Consider the following 19,169-nt stretch of genomic DNA (forward strand, 5'->3'; position numbering starts at 1 on the left):
TTGAGGGACAAACCGACTTCTGTAGATGAACTATTTTTGCCTGGTCTAATCAAAAAGATAGCTTACTCTTTTCAACAACAGTGCAGCACATCCTGTCTACCCACAAACTTCCTGTTAGAAGTTCGGGTTGGAGAGTTTCCCTCTCAATGTTTTTCATCTACCTCCTTTTACCTGTCCCTAACCGTAGTGTAATTTTTCGAGTTTATCTTATTTGCTGGTGAAATAGTAATAAATTATGATAGTAACATAATTAATATGTTACCAACAGTGACAAATATATCAGCTTCAGTGACACCTAATATGTCAGCATTAGTGACATATCTACAATGATTAAATGTCACTATGTTTGACATAACTTTTCCAACGGTGAATTTCTGCATGGCCATTGTAGGTCAATGGTCGTCATGAGTGGATGTGGGTGTGCTTGCAAGTCACAAGACTTACCTGTCAAAACAAATGTCACACCCTGACCTTAGAGATCCCTTTTATTCTCTATTTGGTTAGGTCAGGATGTGACTAGGATGGGAAATCTATTTTTTTCTATTTCTTTGTTGGCCGGGTATGGTTCTCCGATTGGGGATCATACTTAGGCAGCCTTTTTCCACCTTTAGTTTGTGGGATCTTGTTTTTGGTTCTGTGCTGTATGCCCTACTGAACGTTACGTTTTCGTTTTGTATTTATTTTGGTTTTGTTTCGGTGTTCATCTAATAAAGAATGATGTACGCTTACCACGCTGCACCTTGGTCCGATCCTTCAATCAACGTACGTAACAACAAAAGCCCCAAACAATAAAATATAGTAAAAATATAAATGAAAATGTAAGCCAAACACTGTGATCAGAATGGCAATGAACTCATTAAAACCTTTATTTATTTATTTCCGGTCTGATCTATTTTGGTAGGAAGGTAAGGTACAGTGCATTCGGAAAGTATTCAGACCCCTTGACTTTTTCCACATTTTGTTACTGTACATAACAGCCTTATTCTAAAATGTATAAAATAAATGTTTTTCCTCATCAATCTACACACATTACCCCATAATGACAAAGCGAAAACAGGTTTTGAGAAATTTGTGCATATTTATAACACATAAAAAACGTATTTACATAAGCATTCAAACCCTTTGCTATGAGCCTCGAAATTGAGTTCAGGTGCATCCTGTTTGCAATGATCATCCGTGATATGTTTCTACAACTTGATTGGAGTTCACCTATGGTAAATTCAATTGATTGGACATGATTTGAAAGGCACACACCTGTCTACAGTATATAAGGTCCCACAGTTGACAGTGCATGTCAGAGCAAAAACCAAGCCATTAGGTCAAATGAATTGTCTGTAGAGCTCAGAGAAAGGATTGTGTCGAAGCACAGATCTGGGGAAGGGTACCAAAACATTTCTGCAGCATTGAAGGTCCCTAAGGACACTGTGGCCGCCATCATTCTTAAATGGAAGAAGTTTTGAACCACCAAGACTCTTCCTTGAGCTGGCCACCTGGCCAAACTGAGAAATCGGGGGAGATGGACCTTGGTTAGAGGTGACCAAGAACCCGATGGTCACTCTGAAAGAGCTCTAGAGTTCCTCTGTGGAGATGGGAGAACTTTCCAGAAAGACAACCATCTCTGCAGCACTCAAACAATCAGGCTTTTATGGGAGTTGCCAGACGGTAGCCCCTCCTCAGTAAAAGGCACATGACAGCCAGCTTGGAGTTTGCCAAAAGTTTGACTTTCACTTTTACTTGAGTCATTTTCTAAAAAGATTTTTCTGTTTTAAATTTTTTTATCAATTTGCCCAAAAAAAATGTAAAACCTGTTCTTGCTTTGTCATTATGGGGTATTATGTGTCGATTGATAAGGGGAAAAAACTATTGAATCAATTTTAAGATAAGGCTGTAACGTAACAAAATGTGGAAAAAGTCAAGGGGTCTGAATACTTTCCGAATGCACTGTATATGTATGTGTTTTTTACTGTATTTTGCTTATTTCTTTTCAAATAATGTATACTGTAGTTATCAAACTGAGCCCAGGGCTTGTGGGGGAGGTGTACTGTCACCTAAGCCACATAAAGTGACTTTCTGAATGAGACAGACAGACAGACAGACCACCACAGTCTTACAGTAAAGCCGCCACACACACACACACACACACACATACACACACATAGTGGTGAAAAAAGTACCCAATTGTCAAACTTGAGTAAAAGTAAAGATGCCTTAATAGAAAATGACTCAAGTAAAAGTGAGTCACCCAGTAAAATATCACTTCAGTTAACATCTAAAAGTATTTATTTTTAAATATACTTAAGTATCAAAAGTAAATGTAATTGCTGAATTATACTTAAGTATCCAAAGTAAAAGTATAAATAATTTCAAATTCCTTATATTAAGCAAAGCAGATGGCACCATTTTCTTGTTTTTTAACATTTATGGATAGCCAGGGGCACCCTCCAACATAATTGACAAACAATGCATTTCTGTTTAGTGAGTCCGCCAGATCAGAGGCAGTAGGGATGACCACGTGTTCTCTTGATATGTGCGTGAATTGGACATTTTCCTGTCCTGCTAAACATTCAAAAGTACTTTTGGGTGTCAGGAAAAATGTATGGAGTAAAAAGTACATTATTTTCTATAGGAATGTAGTGAAGTAAAAGTAAAAGATGTCAAAAACATAGAAGTAGTACTTAAATATTTTACACCACTGCACACACTCATGCACGCACAGGCAAGCAGGCAGGCACACGAGCATGTTCACAGCAGTCTGCTGCTAAACCACTGAACACCTGTGCTATGTGAGTTGTGTGGGTGTGGGTGCATAAAGATTACAACCTGTGCTGCATTTCAGGTGACAAGTCTGCAGGGGTACGAGGTAATTGAGGTAGCTATGTACATATAGGTAGGGGTAAAGTGACCAGACAAAGGATAGATAATAGACTGAGCTGTAGCAGCAGCGAATGTGGAGCAATAGCAGCAGCTTGTGAGTGCATGTGTGTATCAAATCAAATGTATTTATATAGCCCTTCTTACATCAGCTGATATCTCAAAGTGCTGTACAGAAACCCATCCTAAAACCCCAAACAGAAAGCAATGCAGGTGTAGAAGCACGGTGGCTAGGAAAAACTCCCTAGAAAGGCCAAAACCTAGGAAGAAACCTAGAGAGGAACCAGGCTATGAGGGGTGGCCAGTCCTCTTCTGGCTGTGCCGGGTGGAAATTATAACAGCACATGGCCTAGATGTTCAAATGTTCATAAATGACCAGCATGGTCAAATAATAATAATCATAGTAGTTGTCGAGGGTGTAACAAGTCAGTAACACAAGAGTAAATGTCAGTTGGCTTTTTCATAGCCGATCTTTGAGAGTATCTCTACCGCTCCTGCTGTCTATAGAGAGTTGAAAACAGCAGGTCTGGGACAGGTAGCACGTCCAGTGAATAGGTCAGGGTTCCAGCAGGTCTGGGACAGCAGGTCTGGGACAGGTAGCACATCCGGTGAACAAGTCAGGGTTCCATAGCTGCAGGCAGAACAGTTGGAACTGGAGCAGCAGCACGGCCAGATGAACTGGGGACAGCAAGGAGTCATCATGCCAGGTAGTCCTGAGGCATGGTCCTAGGGCTCAGGTGTGTGAGTGTCTCTGACACCGCCTGGTATAGAAGTCGTGGATGGCAGGGAGTATGGCCCCAGCGCCATGTGGTCGGGTGCCTTGCAGTTGCCGTACCAAGAGGTGATGCAGCCAGTTAAGCTGCTCTCAATAGTGCAGCTATAGAACTTTTTGAGGATCTGAGGGCCCATGCCAAATCTTTTCAGCCTCCTGAGGGGCCCTCTTTATAACTGTGTGGGTGTGTGTGAACCATGTTAGTTCCTTAGTGATGTGGACACTAAGGAACTTGAAGCTCTCGACCTGCTCCAATACAGCCTCGTCCCTCTGTTTCCTGTAGTCCACAATCAGCTCCTTTGTCTTGCTGACGTTGAGGGAGAGGTTGTTGTCCTGCCAGGTCACTGACCTCCTCCCTATAGGCTACTTGATCATCATCATTGATCAGTCCTACAACCGTAGTGTCATCAGCAAACTTGATGATGGTGTCGTGCAAACCCACGCAGTCGTGGGTGAACAGGGACTATAGGAGGATACTAAGCACACACCCCTGCTGTTGGGCATCTATGTTGATGGTCAGCGTAGCAGATGTGTTGTTGCCTACTCTCACCACCTGGGGGGCTACGCGTCAGGAAGTCCAGGATCCAGTTGCGGAGGGAGGTGTTCAGTCCCAGGGTCGTTAGCTTAGTGATGAGCTTGGAGGGCACTATGGTGTTAATCGCTGAGCTGTAGTCAATGAACAGAATTCTCATATATGTGGACCTTTTGTCCAGGTAGGGCAGTGTGGTGTGCAATTGAAATTGTGTCATCTGTGGATCTGTTCGGGCGGTATGCGAATTGGAGTGGGTCTAGGGCTTCCGGGATGATGGTGTTCATGTGAGACATGACCAGCCTTTCAAAACAGAGCATGACAACAAATGAGTGCCTGCTGCAGCACAGGAGACGTTTTGATTTTAATATTTTAATAGGCAAGTCAGTTAAGAACAAACTCTTATTTACAACGACAGCCTACCCCAGCCAATCCCGGATGACGCTGGGTCAATTGTGTGCTGCCCTATGGGACTCCCAATCACGGCCGAATGTGATGTAGCCTGGATTCAAACCAGGGACTGCAGTGACACCTCTTGCATTGAGATGTTGTGCCTTAGACCGCTGCACCACTCAGGAGCCCCCCCGAGTGGTGCATACAGGCTATTGTAAAAAAAAAAGAGGATAGTTTGGAACAGTGCTAAATGTGTCTATCAACTGTAAAAATTTTGCGTATCAGAACCAGTTACAACTGAAGTATCTGATCATCAATGAATTTGAGAATAACTTTTTATTTTTTTTAAACACAGCAGCCGTTTGTCAGGTAGGCCTATATGCACTTGTAAAAAAAATATATTAGGGAAAGTATCATTTTAAAATCTATTTTATTCCATGATATTGTTGTTACAAAATAGATTTGTGTTGACTGTGATTTGGGCATGGGAATATAACAGTATCTGCTAGGCTAAATGAACAAACTAGGCATGCAATGCTCACCGCATTATCCCCTTAATAAGTGAATTTAAAGGCACTGTAGAATGACTATAGCCTAATATGGCATTTTTGGTTTCATTATTATTTATTTTATTTTATACAACCTAAATGCAAAATGTATAGGGATGTTGTAGAAGTGCCGTTGTTGATGTGTTGTTGCTGATCACCCCTGCCAGCCTGTAGCGTGTCACAAATGCTTCACAATTATTTTCTTTAATGGCAGGCTATAGCTGTAACCTCATATAAACATCTTGGAATTTTAAATTGCATATTCAACAACTTACAAAAAAATTAAGCTGAATTTGGGATTTTATTTTAGGAATAAGGCTGTTTTTTTTAAGCCAGAAGGAGGCTAGTATCAGCTACATTTATGGGGTGGCAGGTACCCTAGTGGTTAGAGCGTTGGACTTGTACCTGAAAGGTTATAAGATCGAATCCCCAAGTTGACAAGGTAAAAATCTGTCGTTCTTCCCCTGAACAATGCAGTTAATCCACTGTTCCTAGGCCATCATTGAAAATAAGAATTTCTTCGTAACCGACTTGCCTAGTTAAATAAAGGTAAAATTATAAATGTATGCATATGCTAGACTATGGTGATGTTTTATATATGAAAAGGGTCAAATCAAATTTTATTTGTCACATACACATGGTTAGCAGATGTTAATGCGAGTGTAGCGGAATGCTTCCGCTCAGTGTTTGAGATCAATTGACACCCTTTACCATGGAGCGTTGAGATTTATTTTAAACTAACATAATCAGTTCCATTCAATTTCTTTCTAAGTCTTAAACTAACAAGGGGTAGGCCTATGCTTTTAGCCATTTTTTAACAAAAGCTACAATACCCTCACGTGCCCTCACATATCCCCTCAATTTGAGCCTTAGCCCTGGTTTTAACTTAACACACCAAGCCCTTCACGGACACTGAGATATTTAAGGAGTGCATAGTCACTGAAGGAATTGGCTGACAAAATCTATGGATAGTAGACTTTAATTTAGTCTGTCAAACAGGTAGACCTACCTTTTTTATTTCTTGAATAGGAAGAAATAGTCTCCAACACAAAGCCCTCTTGTTGTTAGTAGCCTAAAGACAAAATTCAAATGAACACTGTTTTAGCACCCATACACTGTCCATCTTCGCGGCTGCCTCTTCATAGTAATGTAAATTACTCTAATATGGCTTATTGTGAGGTCAAAAACTCTGATAAATAGCTCCATTATGGAAAAAGAAACATATTGTTTTCATTCAAATCAATTATAGCAATAGCTTACCTCCGGTCCTCATCTACATGCTCTCCCTCTCAAACTGAACACGGCATCAGTAGGCCTAGTTTGGAAGAAGCCTTTGACTCGCCTCCAAGCACAGACATTTGTTAGGCAGCACAAAAGGGTTTACATCAGCAAGAGTAGGGCAGGCCAGGGCTCATGATTGGTGTAGCCTATCCATTGCAGTGTGTAATGCAGTGTAGCATAGTTTTACATGCACCATCCCAGCATGGCAAAAGCTCAGGAAGGAAGTACATTTTCTAAGAAATATAATTTTGCCCTGTGCTTCTCCGAGCATGCTCTTCGTATAGCCGTGACCTATAGCCTATAGTATAAACTGGATGGTTCGAGCCTTGAATGCTGATTGGCTGTCAGCCATGGTATATCAGACCCTATAACACGGGTATGACAAAATATTTATTTTTACTGCTCTAATTGCATTGGCAATCAGTTAATAATGGCAATAAGGCACTTTTTGGGGAGTTTGTGGTATATGGCCAACAGCTAAGATTGAGGAGAGGCCACTGGATTTTAGCTAGCTGACGTTAGCATTGCTAGCTATTTTTGACTAACTTGGCTAGCTAATGACAACATTGCCATTTGTCAAAAGTAAATTTGACGACATGATAATGCTGGCAAAATTGTTTCCTGCTAAATATTTGACTACTTTCGCAATGTCATTGTATTTCCAGGCACTATAGTGTAATTTAGACGAAACAGTAGTTAGCCTTCGTCCGGGATGACTGGGTTTTTCACCACTTTAGGACACCACTATAGCGCTGCCGGTAGAGGGCGGCTTGAGAGCGTTCATAACAATTTCATGACGCGACCGAGTGACATTTTAATTGAGACCACACTAGGCACACTTGATTTTCTGCGCCCAGCAGAGAATCAGGGATGAGGGGCATCATTGGACACATATTGATATATAATAGCCAACTAATTCTCAAACCCTCAGCAAAATTACATTTAATCAGTTACAAGTTACATGACCCTCCCCTAGACAACAAAAATATATATACTAAACCCTCCCCCTGACTGAAATTGAAAAAGCATTACCCTCCCCCATTTTCCTCCAGGTAACAATTGTGTACATTTTGACCGCTCCCTTACTTTCACCTTCATCACGATTATTTATGATAGTTCATTAACTTCCCATTCTGCTTTTTAATTGAGACCGGTTTGATAATATTTTATTATTCTTTTTTTTTTTTACATCAGTTGTGATATTGGTTATATAATATTGTTCAATGTGATTTTATGGCAAAGTAATTTCCCTTCATAGGAAGTCAGCTGATTTTACTTTATTGGTTAAATTGATTTCAACATTTCTAGAATGTTAGTGGCCAACTTTCTTTCTTGTTCACGGTTCCTTGTCATAGACTACAAGGTTATTGGTCTTGAATTGCATCCAGGTGACATTTCTTGGACAGCAATGAGGCTTTAATGTCAAAGAATTGCTGTGCATTTGCTGGCACAAAGTATGTCAGTCACATTATATCACAGTACCTTAGACTTAGGGTTGGGGCGTAACTGATTACATGTAATCAGTCTATTTGTTCAAATCTGCTGGTGTGCGATCTCTAATGTTAAGGAAGACTCGAGCTTCACCTGTGGGATCGTCAGAGGGGGAGGGGGGTATTTCTATCTGCAATGAAGCCCTTTTGTGGGGAAAACTCATTCTGATTGGCTGGGCATGTTTTCCCAGTGGGTCGGCCAGGCTCCCAAGTGGGTGGGTGGGCCTATGCCCTCCCAGGCCCACCCATGGCTGCGCCCTTGCCCAGTCATATGAAATCCATAGATTAGGGCCTAATGAATTTATTTAAATTGACTGATTTCCTTATATGAACTGTAACTCAGCAAAATCTTTGAAATTGTTGCATGTTACGTTTATATTTTTGTTCAGTAAGTATACACTAGCATTCAAAAGTTTGGGGTCACTTAGAAATGTTCTTGTTTTTGAAAGAAAAGCAGATTTTTTTGTCCATTTAAAATAACATGAAATTGATCAGAGAACACCAGTCACAACGTCAACAGTGAAGTGGCGGCTCCGGGATGCTGGCCTTCTAGGTGTCCAGTGTCTGTGTTCTTTTGCCCATCTTAATCTTTTATTATTATTGGCCAGTCTGAGATATGGCTTTTTCTTTGCAACTCTGCCTAGAAGGCCAGCATCCCGGAGTCGCCTCTTCACTGTTGACACTGGTGTTTTGCGGGTACTATTTAATGAAGCTGCCAGTTGAGGACTTGTAAGGCATCTGTTTCTCAAACTAGACACTTTAATGTACTTGTCCTCTTGCTCAATTATGCACCGGGGCCTCCCACTCCTATTTCTATTCTGGTTAGAGCCAGTTTGCGCTGTTCTGTGAAGGGAGTAGTACACAGCATTGTACGAGATCTTAAGATTCTTGGCAATTTCTCGCATGGAATAGCCTTAATTTCTCAGAGTAATAATAGACTGACGAGTTTCAGAAGAAAGTTCTTTGTTTCGAGCCATTTTGACTAGCTAACACAACGTGCCATTGGAACACAGGAGTGATGGTTGCTGATAATGGGCCTCTGTACGCCTATGTAGATATTCCATAAAAAAAGTTTCCAGCTTCAATAATCATTTACACAATTAACAATGTCTACACTGTATTTCTGATCAATTTGATGTTATTTAATGGAGAAAAAAATGCTTTTCTTTCAAAAACGTGAATGTCTAAGTGACCCCAAACTTTTGAACGGTAGTGTATGTTGATAAAGGAATATACCTGGTGGCCATTCTAAACTCAAATTCCTCTCCATTTATTTAATATAATATATGCCATTTAGCAAAAGCTTCTATTCAAAGCAACTTACACTCATGGGTGCATAAATGTTTTACAAATTGGTGGTCCAGGGATCGAACCAACTTTCCTGGTGTTGCAAGCAGCAATTGTTTTTGTCTCGCTTAGGGCAGCATATAGACCTAGACCGGGCTGAGCTGCAGAGGACCAGTTCCTGTATTGACAAAAAAGTACATGACCTATTGTTATGCACAAGTACACTGGACAAAAAAACGAACACAACATGTGAAGTGTTGGTCCCTTGAAATAAAAGATCCCATAAGTCTTACATACACACAAGCTTATTTCTTTAAAATGTTGTGCACAAATGTGTTTACATCGCTGTTAATGAGAATTTTTCCTTTGCCAAGATAATCCATCCACCTCACAGGGGTGGTATATCAATAAGCTAAGTAAACAGCATGATAATAAAACAGGTGCACCTTGTGCTGGGGACTATAAAAGGCCACACTAAATTGTGGAGTTTTGTCACACAACGCCAACACAACACAATGCCACAGATGTCTCAAGTATGCAATTGGCATGCTGACTGCAGGAATGTCCACCAGAGCTGTTGCCAGAGAATTTAATGTTAATTTCTCTATCATAAGGCCAGTCTATCATAAGGCCAGCACACATAAGTCATTTCAGAGAATTTGGCATTACGTCCAACTGACCACACAACCCCATATCACATGTATGGCGTCATGTGGGAGATCAGTTTGCTGAGTGCCCCATGGTGGCGGTGGGGTTATGGTATGGATTTGAATGCACAGAAATACCGTGACGAGATCCTGAGGCCCATTGTCATGCCATTTGGCGGCAGGTAGCCTTGATGTTAGAGTGTTGGACTTGTAACCGAAAGGTTGCAAGATCGAATCCCCGAGCTGACAAGGTAAAAATCTGTCATTCTGCCCCTGAACACGGCAGTTAACCCACTGTTCCTAGGCTGTCTTTGAAAATAAGAATTTGTTCTTAACTGACTTGCCAAGTTAAATAAAGGTCAAAAAAGATATATATAAAAAATTCATCCTCTGCCATCACCTCATGTTTCAGCATGATAACGCCCCAAGTCGCAAGGATCTGTGCACAATTCCTGGAAGCTGAAAATGTCCCAATTCTTCCATGGCCTGCATACTCAACATACATATCACCCATTGAGCATGTTTGGGTTGCTCTGGATCGATGTGTATGACAGTGTGTTCCAGTTCCCGCTAATATCCAGAAACTTCACACAGCCATTGAAGAGGAGTGGGACAACATTCCACAGGCCACAATTAACAGCCTTATCAACTTTATGCGAATGAGATGTGTTGCGCTGCATGAGGCAAAGAAATGGTCACACTAGATACTGACTGGTTTTCTGATCCACTCCCCTACTTGTTTTTTTAGGTATCTGTGACCAACAGATGCATATCTGTATTCCCAGTCATGTGAAATCCATAGATTAGGGCCTAATGAATGTATTTCAATTGACTGATGTTCTTATGTGAACTGTAACTCAGTAAAATCTTTGAAATTGTTGCATGTTGCATTAATATACTTTACTCGCACTGGCGGATGGCATTTTGTTTATCTGGAGTGGTAATGAGAACTCTCCACCAGAAGGCAGCACTGTCCACACTTACTGCAAGGTAGTGGTTTGCATTGACACCTCTGCCTCAACACATGCAAAACAATTGTTTTTGGAAAAACTATAAGGGAAGTGAAGTGAGAAGTTCACTACTAGGCTAATGTAATACAATTCCCATGCAATGACCAATTAAAATGAGAACATACACTGAGTATACCAAACATTAGGAACACCCTCAATTCGTCGGGGCATGCTGGCCCATGTTCACACCGATGCTTCCCACAATTGTATCAAGTTGGCTGGATGTCTTATGGTTGGTGGACCATTCTTGATACACATGTGAAACTGTTTAGCATGGAAAAACCCAGCAGCGTTGCAGTTCTTGACACAAACCGGTGTGCCTGGTATTTCAATTTTTTGTCTGGCCCATTCTCCCTCTGAATGGCACACATACCCAATCCATGTATCAATTGTCTCAAGACTTAAAAATCCTTCTTTAACCCTCTAGAATCTAAGCCCTGTCTAAGCCGGAGGAGAGAGAAGGGTTCTAAGCATTTAGTGTTTTAAGAACCCTTAAGGTATCAAAAAATATATAAAAAACTTAATGGATGAAACATTGAATTTGGCAATACTGGTATTAACCAATAGAATAGAAGTCTTTGTCATGGAAGGAGCAGGTGTACATCTCTTTGGGGGACACTAATGATAGTCTAACTGGTGTAGCTAAACAATATGCTGTTACACGTTCTTTAGGTCATTACAGTTGTAGTGGCAGATTTGATATATAAACATTTCTATGCTTACATCATAGAATTACATCTTAGAACTCTAATTCATTCATTCATTTTAAGTATTTGAATATGATCTTTGTGGCTTAAATGGGATATAATATACCCTATGCTTATACCATTTACAAAACTGTATACCTTATAATATACCTTTTGTAATTGTGTACATGCATGGCTTTAAGTTGCCTGATACAGTTCCTCAAAAAGTCATTCCAACTTGATTACTTTACATGTGTTTTTCCAAGCCTCGGGGCCACGCTTGTGTCCCGAATGGCACCCTATTCACTACTTTTGACTGGGGCCCATAGGGCTCTGGACAAAGGTAGTGCACTGCATAGGGAATAGGATGCAATTTGGGACTCGACCAGTGACATACTTGGCTGCTCCCGAGTGGCTCAAACATAATGTCCATCTAAATGAACATGTACGATGCTTGGCATATTTACACAATTTGATTATCATCTGGATCAATAGTGCAGCAACACTTGTGCATAACTGGGAGGGTTGGAGTCCTCTCTGATTACACATAATTGGAATTCAAAGCTCGTTTCCACTCCGTAGGTGTCAAAGTGTCACATGGAAGTGGAACAGAATGTCTTTGGAGTTGTTTGGATTATTTGGAAAAATAACTTCAACATTGAGATTTTGGAATTGAATTCTGTTTAAATTTACACCCCACAAAACTATGTTGTTTACATTGATAACTCAATCACGGTAATTTCAAGTGTGACATATCTTCAGGCTTTCACTAGTTTTCCCAAGCAGGCAAAATGTGACATGTAACGTAACAATTACATCATTTCCTGGTTGAAAAGACATCATACGACCAGATTACAACAAGGTAAAAGGTGATTTTTTTTTTTCATGACAACATAAACACGTCATAGGAACGATGTGTCATTTGATCAGATAACAATTTGGTCAGATAACACATTTTTTATTTTAGAACCCGTTTATAACCTGACCCTGACGTCACAAAAGACTTCATGATGATATCATTGCAACCGGTTTTGCCACTGGGTTATGCTGACTGGTCCATATACTTTATAATAATCACTCAAATAATTCCGTACAGATATTGAAAGAAAGTCTGAATTTACCATAACATTATTGTCAATAAATATGTTTTATTTCTTGACACAAGCAAGAGAATGCACACCCTGAATAACACTTCTAAGGTCCACATTTTAAAACGGCTAAAAATCATATGTATAACGAAAGGAACATCGATGGAACACACTCAAATTATTCAAAGTAAATGTGGTGTCTGATCAATACTTGATCAACAGCTTAAAATGCTTATTATTAAAACGGGCTGATCATTGACATACATTGTAGTGTTTCCTTTCCTCAGACTAAAAGGTTAGTTCATAGATCAACAAATACTGTCAGACACCTTTTATAGTAGCCTCTCGCAATCGTCCTTCAAGAATTCCTCAACCATCTTTTAATAAACCACAACCACAGTATATCCAAAGCACTGGCCAAATGAAGATTTCATTTCAGAAATGCATATTAAAACACAAATAAATAGAAAATAGAAAATAAAAAATAAAAACATTATGATTACAGTCACAATCCAAATCCATACACAGCCAGTCCAATCATCGCATGTCCATTTGTTGAAATGCAGATAACTGCCCAGATAATATAGATGACGAGTGCAGTGTCAACACAGAGAAGAGAACCTGCAGTAGGGAGGGGTGTAGTGAAAGATTGGGCGACCGGTATAAGCATTTCAATGTTCGTCTACACCTGTTCTTTACGAAGCATGTGATAAATACCATTTGATCTCATCCGTCTTTGTTTGCACTTCCCCTGTGTCCAAATGAAGTTTCTTATGAGCCTGTCCCTCTCTGTCTTTCTATCCAAACCAGGACACTGTTGTTAGCACATTGCTAGTGGCCTCCAATGGTCTCTATGCTGCTACACCACACAGATGAGCCCTGAGCAGCGATAGGAGAGGTGAGGGATAGGCCAGTCATCACAGAACACAGAGCAGTGGTCTCCAAGGCTGTACATCTTCTCTCTCTGCTCTGCTCTCCATAAGCCCAGCCTCTGAGTCTTTATCTCCATGGTACACACATGCCGACCTGGAGCCTCTCGGCTGCGCTGGCACTGTGGGCCTGGGGGAGGCGAGGGCAAATGAGGGGGGATGAGGGGGTGGTGGGTGAGGGATATAGGGGGATGAGGGAACAGCGAGGAGGGGGCGCTTCAATGGTACAGGTCCAGACGTCCTAATTGGATCCGGTAATGGCTGGTCGATGGCAAAGGAGGAGGGTTGTTAAAACCAGTACAGGTCCTTCCCTTTCTTGTGATGCTGGAGGCCTGGGGATGTAGAAAAAAAAGAAAGAAGATACAATGGAGGAAAACAATGAGAACGAGGCACAATGGTTGTCATGGCTGCTCCTGCTCTTTAATCCAAACAGCTTCAAAAAAAAAAAATGTAAAGGCTATTGATGATGTGTTTTCTCTGACACTAATTTTCTGTTTATGCCATGCAACAGCAGCAAAGAAACATACAGTAGGACAGCTCACAAATGTGACCTAAAAGTGACAAATATAGCTGAAAGAAATAAACTGCAGAGGTGGCTTGTAAGACCAGGTTAATGTAGAGTTGTAGTGTACCGAGACTGAAGACAAAGTTGTCGGTGGATGTTAATCGTCAAATTGGGCTCTGGTTAGAGAATGAGGTGGACAAAACTACAACAGTTTATTATTGGCACCAAACCGTCCCAGCACATAGGGCAAAACACACTGATAGAGAACTGGTAAAAGTATGTTTTTTTTTTGGTCAATAACGCATACTGGTGAAGAGTCCTCTGATGGCTACCAAACCAAATAAATGTTTGGTGTGCTCGGCAGCCATCGTTATATGGTCAGGTGACAGGTCGTCTGGTGGGAAACTGACATGTAATAGTGTTACATTATTGATCAGCTTACATTGAAGAATTCGGAACAATAGCACAATGACAACTGAAATGACTAAGCCATGTTGACAGATGATATTGGAAATTCCATTTCATTGGGGTTGCGGGTACACATTCATCTGTATTAAAATACTTTCTGGGGGCTCAAAAATCAGCTTACCAATGTTAATGTCAGTGGTCATAAGCCTGTCGAGCATTTGAAGTTCATGGTGTTAACCGATATTGCAAATTTATGGGACTATGGACACGCAGGTGACTGTGGCTGCAGCAGAGAGGACTGCTATTGAAAAGTTGCAGGTGGTTGTTGTGGTTGTGCTTGTTGTGGTAGGCCCCGCTGAAGTAGAGAAGCGACTCCATACCTGCGTCCATGTTGAGGGCCATCTCTCCGGGGGGCAGCAGGCCCGGCCAGGGCGCGGTGGGGTCCAGCTTGGTGACGTCATAGGGATGGTGCACGGGGAGGGATCCCAGGTGGTGGGGCCGCACGGTGGGCATAAGCAAGGGGCTGTAGGGGTGGTGGGGCTCCAGGCCACCAGGAGTGTAGAGTTCGTGGAGGGGCCTGGGGGGCCCGTAGGCCTGGCTCGGGGTGTAGCCCCACCCCTCTGATGGGTGGATGTGCGAGTGGGGGTGAGCGTGAGGGTGCGGAATGCCCGGGTGGAGTCCGGAAGCGTAGGGGTCCATGGAATAGATGGGCATTCCGGGTTCGCAGTGGGAGCGACTTTGGGGGGAGGAGTAGTTGCTGTCCCAGAAGGAGGGGGGGAAGCTGCGGCGACTGCTGGGAGAAGGGGTATCTGAGAGAGCGAGAGAGAGAGAGCGAGAGAGAGAGCGAGAGAGATCAGCTTTAGGCATATGTCACGGACAGTTGTGTTACTGTATGGCATGATTTAGAGACACATATGGAATAGCCCGTGAGAGATGCATGCAAGTCATGAAAACAACATTAGGTCACATGGTTTTTACACATATGTACATACAGCACACAGTCCTACCAACAGTAGTCTCCTGCAGGCCACAGAAAGAAATACTAGAGAATCTTAGAGAGAGAGAGCGAGAGAGAGAGAGAAACAGACAGACCGAGTCTGACACCAAGACTGCTAACAAAATGGCGACATGGACTGAGTTGACCTTGTATTTTTATACTGACTCTATGCACACTCACAGGACTCTACACACTCACACACACTGACGCTCCAACACACACATAACATGCACACATATTTATACTGACTCTACACACACGCACACACACTCACATACAATCATCATATACACTATATCCTGATGCCCAGTCATCTTACCCCTATACATATCTACCTATATCACTCCAGTATCGCTGTAAATTGGTATTGGAACAGACCCTGTATATACAGTAGCTTACTTACTTCTCATGTTCTTATTTGTATTTATTGTGCGTTTTTGTTCTGCTTATGTTATTTTTAGTACTACATTGATATTGATTACTGTAGAGTTGGGTTTAGAGCTAGTAAAGAAAGGCATTTCACTGTACTTGTCCACGTGACATTAAAACTTGAAGCAGAGAGAGATACAGACACTCATTGACACAGAAAGGAAGAGAACCCTGTCGCTGTGTCCTGCCTCCCCTCAGCCCCCTTACTTACCCCCTCCTTTGGACCTGTACACGAACCCCCTTCCCCCCCCCCCAAAACAACCCCCACCTGTTGTTTTTTCTGCACCACTTCGTTCGCCCGAAGCAGAATGTCAGTGGGACAGTTTTAGGCTTTTAGACGTTACTTTTTATATTTAGAATTACTCTGAAAAAAGACACCGTCGTGCGGCAGTGCATGCAGTAGCCCCAATCACACCAGTTGTGTGATAAATCAGCAGCGGCCATTGTGGGGCCGACCGGAGCCGTTTGAAGGCGATATGCTGGCCCGCGGGGTTCAACGCTTACGGCCGCGTATAAACATAGTATCTGTTGTCAGGCAGGAAGACGTCCAACGAGAGAGGGAGAGGGAGGATCTAAGTCCTACATGGAAATCGGGAGGACAGGCAGAGCGCAACTCGAGTTTGGGTGATTACTTTGGCAAATGTAATAGTGGTACCATTGATCGAGAGAAAGTTGAAAACATTTGTAAAAAAGCTGTAGAACACAATTAATGTTAATACATTGGTTGACGCGAGAGGAATATGAAAATCTTCTGCACTGTCTGCACCTGTGGGTGATTGTAGAGCAAATGTCCACTGATTGTTAATAGCCCATTCATCTGAGCAATGTCAGTCTCTTTTGTGTAAAACAATCTCTTTACCTGGTTCTCTCTATTAATATTAGTTTCATTTATGACATACTGCCTACCATTGGGTCATTTCTTGGCCCAAATCCTGAACTTTGTTGATCTTACCTGTATCTGCATTCATATTTTTCGGAAAAATCATCAAACTACACTTAACTGCCCAAAAACACACTTAACTGAGAGCATGAAGCATGTCACACTTGTCTAATAATATCCCTGACCCTTGACCCTCAAGCCTTCCTAACCTCTGACCCCATTAGGGCAGAGGACAACAAGCACCACTAAACAAGCACCCTTCTGTCCATTTCTTTGCCGTTTTGGTTTGCCATTTTATATCTACACACACACACTTCTGTGTGTCCTCTGACAGCCTCACCTGGTGCACACACACACACACACACACACACACATGCACAAACACCAAAAACACTCCTAACTATGCCTACGCTACCTGTGCCCAGGTCCGATGCCCTCCTCTTGCCCTCTCCCTCCATGTAGGAGCTGAGTGCCCTGGAGAAGTGTTCGTCCACCACACTGCTGATGTCCCCTTGGTAGTACGTGAAGAGGACACAACGAGACGTCAGGTACTCAGCCTCGGGCACTTCCTGTTTCTCCTTATGGCACTCCTCTGGTCGAGTGGCACGGGGATATGAGGATGAGGAAGAGGCGGAGGAGGAAGAGCCAGGGCCCGTGCTGGTGCCCACCGATACCCCCTCCTGACACCTTGTCATCTCCGCGCTCTCCATCATGAAGTCTCTGCGGCGAGGAGAGGGGCTCCTCAGACCGATGGGTGCCTGAAGGGGGAGGAGGAAGGGGGGCAGGGTGGGGGCAATGGACAGTTGTTAGAAGGGAGAGATCTTGAAGACCAAGTCTATTGTGACGTGTGTGTGTGTGTGTGTGTGTGTGTGTGTGTGTGTGTGTGTGTGTGTGTGTGTGTGTGTGTGTGTGTGTGTGTGTGTGTGTGTGTGTGTGTGTGTGTGTGTGTGTGTGTGTGTGTGTGGGCGTGTGTGTGCGTGTGTGTGCATTGGCTAATAGTCTTGTGATCATGACACTGTTTTCTCCACAACTATTCAAACGAAATCAGTATGTGCCAATTGGTAAGCCTCCTGTCATACACATACCGACAACATACCTCCACTGCTTATGGATCTGATAAACTACCAACATTAGACAAAACAAATGTGAAATCCATAGCATTGATCATGGAAAATTGAGAAACAGAGAAGTGCAGGTTTTGGAAATATGTTTGGAGACATTTGGTTTCTTACAGACCTCGTTGATAATCTGCCCATAGATCCAACATTTTGTGTAGGTTAAACAATCAAATAGGTTACTGTTTTATGCAAATAAACTTATTCTCGGAAAACAAAGTTTCTCTCGCGCGTTTAATTAATTAATTCGAAAACATTTGACAGCGCCTCCTTACCTGGAAGGTGTTGATGAACGCGGGGGCGGCTGGAGCGTACGGTGCGTAATGTCCATAGGCTGGGTACATAACATCCAAACAACTCATGGTAATGACACGGTGTCCTCTCAGGCCAGGGAAGGGAAGTGTCGCACTGTCATATGGAAACCAACGTTGTAAGAGAGCGACAACATTCCGCTACCAGCAGCAGCAAGGCAACTAGAGAAGGCGCTCGGTCAGTGGCAATCCGCAGCAGGCAGCACGAGGCTCGACATCACTCCAGAGCGCGCTCTCTGCTACGCTGCGCAACAGCAGCTGCGCTCTCAGATTGTGGTGAGAGAGGTTTATACAACAAAACCCACACAAGAGTGTCCTGTACATCTCGACCCACCCACCCTTGTCCAGTAGCTACCCGCTAAAGTAAATGCTCTGATTTGTAATATTACATAAGCCTAAGCTGTTTAGTAAAGAATACGAAAATATATTACGATTTCTTTCTATTAAGATAAGAATTGTAGGCTATTAAGAAATGTAGCCAATGATAATTTGTGAGAAATCGGTTCATTATTGTAAAGTAAATCTATTATTATCTAATTACCTATTGTCCATGCACGTTTTCTACTGTCCATGCACGTTTTCCCAATTTCCATAATGCAATCTGTCTAATTTAGTTGGCATGATCCTTAACTTCTTTGACCCCAAAATAAACTATTCCAAGGGTTACACAGAGGGTCATAGGCCAATAGGCCCACTGCAGAATTAGATTCAGTTATGGTCGTAGAGGCAATAGAGTAATTTAAAAAGCAAGTGACTTCATTAAAGGATATAGGAAATGTGTATTCTATTCCCATTTAAAGTGTCAAGTTGGCCATCCTTTAAAACATCCATGGGGTAGCCAAGTGAAGTCTGCGGACATTGGAGCTATTTGGTGGAATTCTCAGAATGACACTTAGGTGTCAACTGTAGGGCGCACACACTGGCCATACCAACACCAGGAGAGAAAAAAAGACGCAATTCCATGACAAATTATCACCCATCAGTTACACAAAC

General features: G+C 42.3%; 1 protein-coding gene across 2 annotated transcripts; it reads right to left on the reverse strand.

Annotated features, from left to right (window-relative positions):
- Positions 1-12,642: 12,642 nt before the first annotated feature.
- LOC115162580 (transcription cofactor vestigial-like protein 2) lies at positions 12,643-18,457 on the reverse strand. Of its 2 annotated transcripts, none has more exons than XM_029714030.1 (4): positions 18,141-18,457; positions 17,166-17,508; positions 14,825-15,253; positions 12,643-13,863 (listed from the first exon to the last, which is right to left on the reverse strand). In XM_029714030.1, the coding sequence occupies exons 1-4, from the start codon at positions 18,225-18,227 to the stop codon at positions 13,820-13,822; spliced, it is 903 nt and encodes a 300-aa protein (XP_029569890.1). In that variant the 5' UTR covers positions 18,228-18,457; the 3' UTR covers positions 12,643-13,819. The 2 variants fall into 2 exon arrangements, with proteins under 2 accessions (XP_029569890.1, XP_029569889.1); XM_029714029.1 differs by having other exon boundaries at positions 14,626-15,253.
- Between the last annotated feature and the right edge of the window lie 712 nt (positions 18,458-19,169).

The sequence above is a fragment of the Salmo trutta genome, chromosome 25, assembly GCF_901001165.1.
Source record: "Salmo trutta chromosome 25, fSalTru1.1, whole genome shotgun sequence".
NCBI classification, from domain to species: Eukaryota; Metazoa; Chordata; class Actinopteri; order Salmoniformes; family Salmonidae; genus Salmo; species Salmo trutta.

What these genes read in the sequence shown, in the direction of transcription:
- LOC115162580 (XM_029714029.1), bottom strand. Translation starts at nt 18,227, where the DNA reads ATGAGTTGTTTGGATGTTATGTACCCAGCCTATGGACATTACGCACCG. An exon ending in CGTTCATCAACACCTTCCAG is followed by an intron (nt 17,509 to 18,140) that starts GTAAGGAGGCGC and finishes CTCCCCCTTCAG; the next exon opens with GCACCCATCGGTCTGAGGAG. An exon ending in GGCATCGGACCTGGGCACAG is followed by an intron (nt 15,254 to 17,165) that starts GTAGCGTAGGCA and finishes TCGCTCTCTCAG; the next exon opens with ATACCCCTTCTCCCAGCAGT.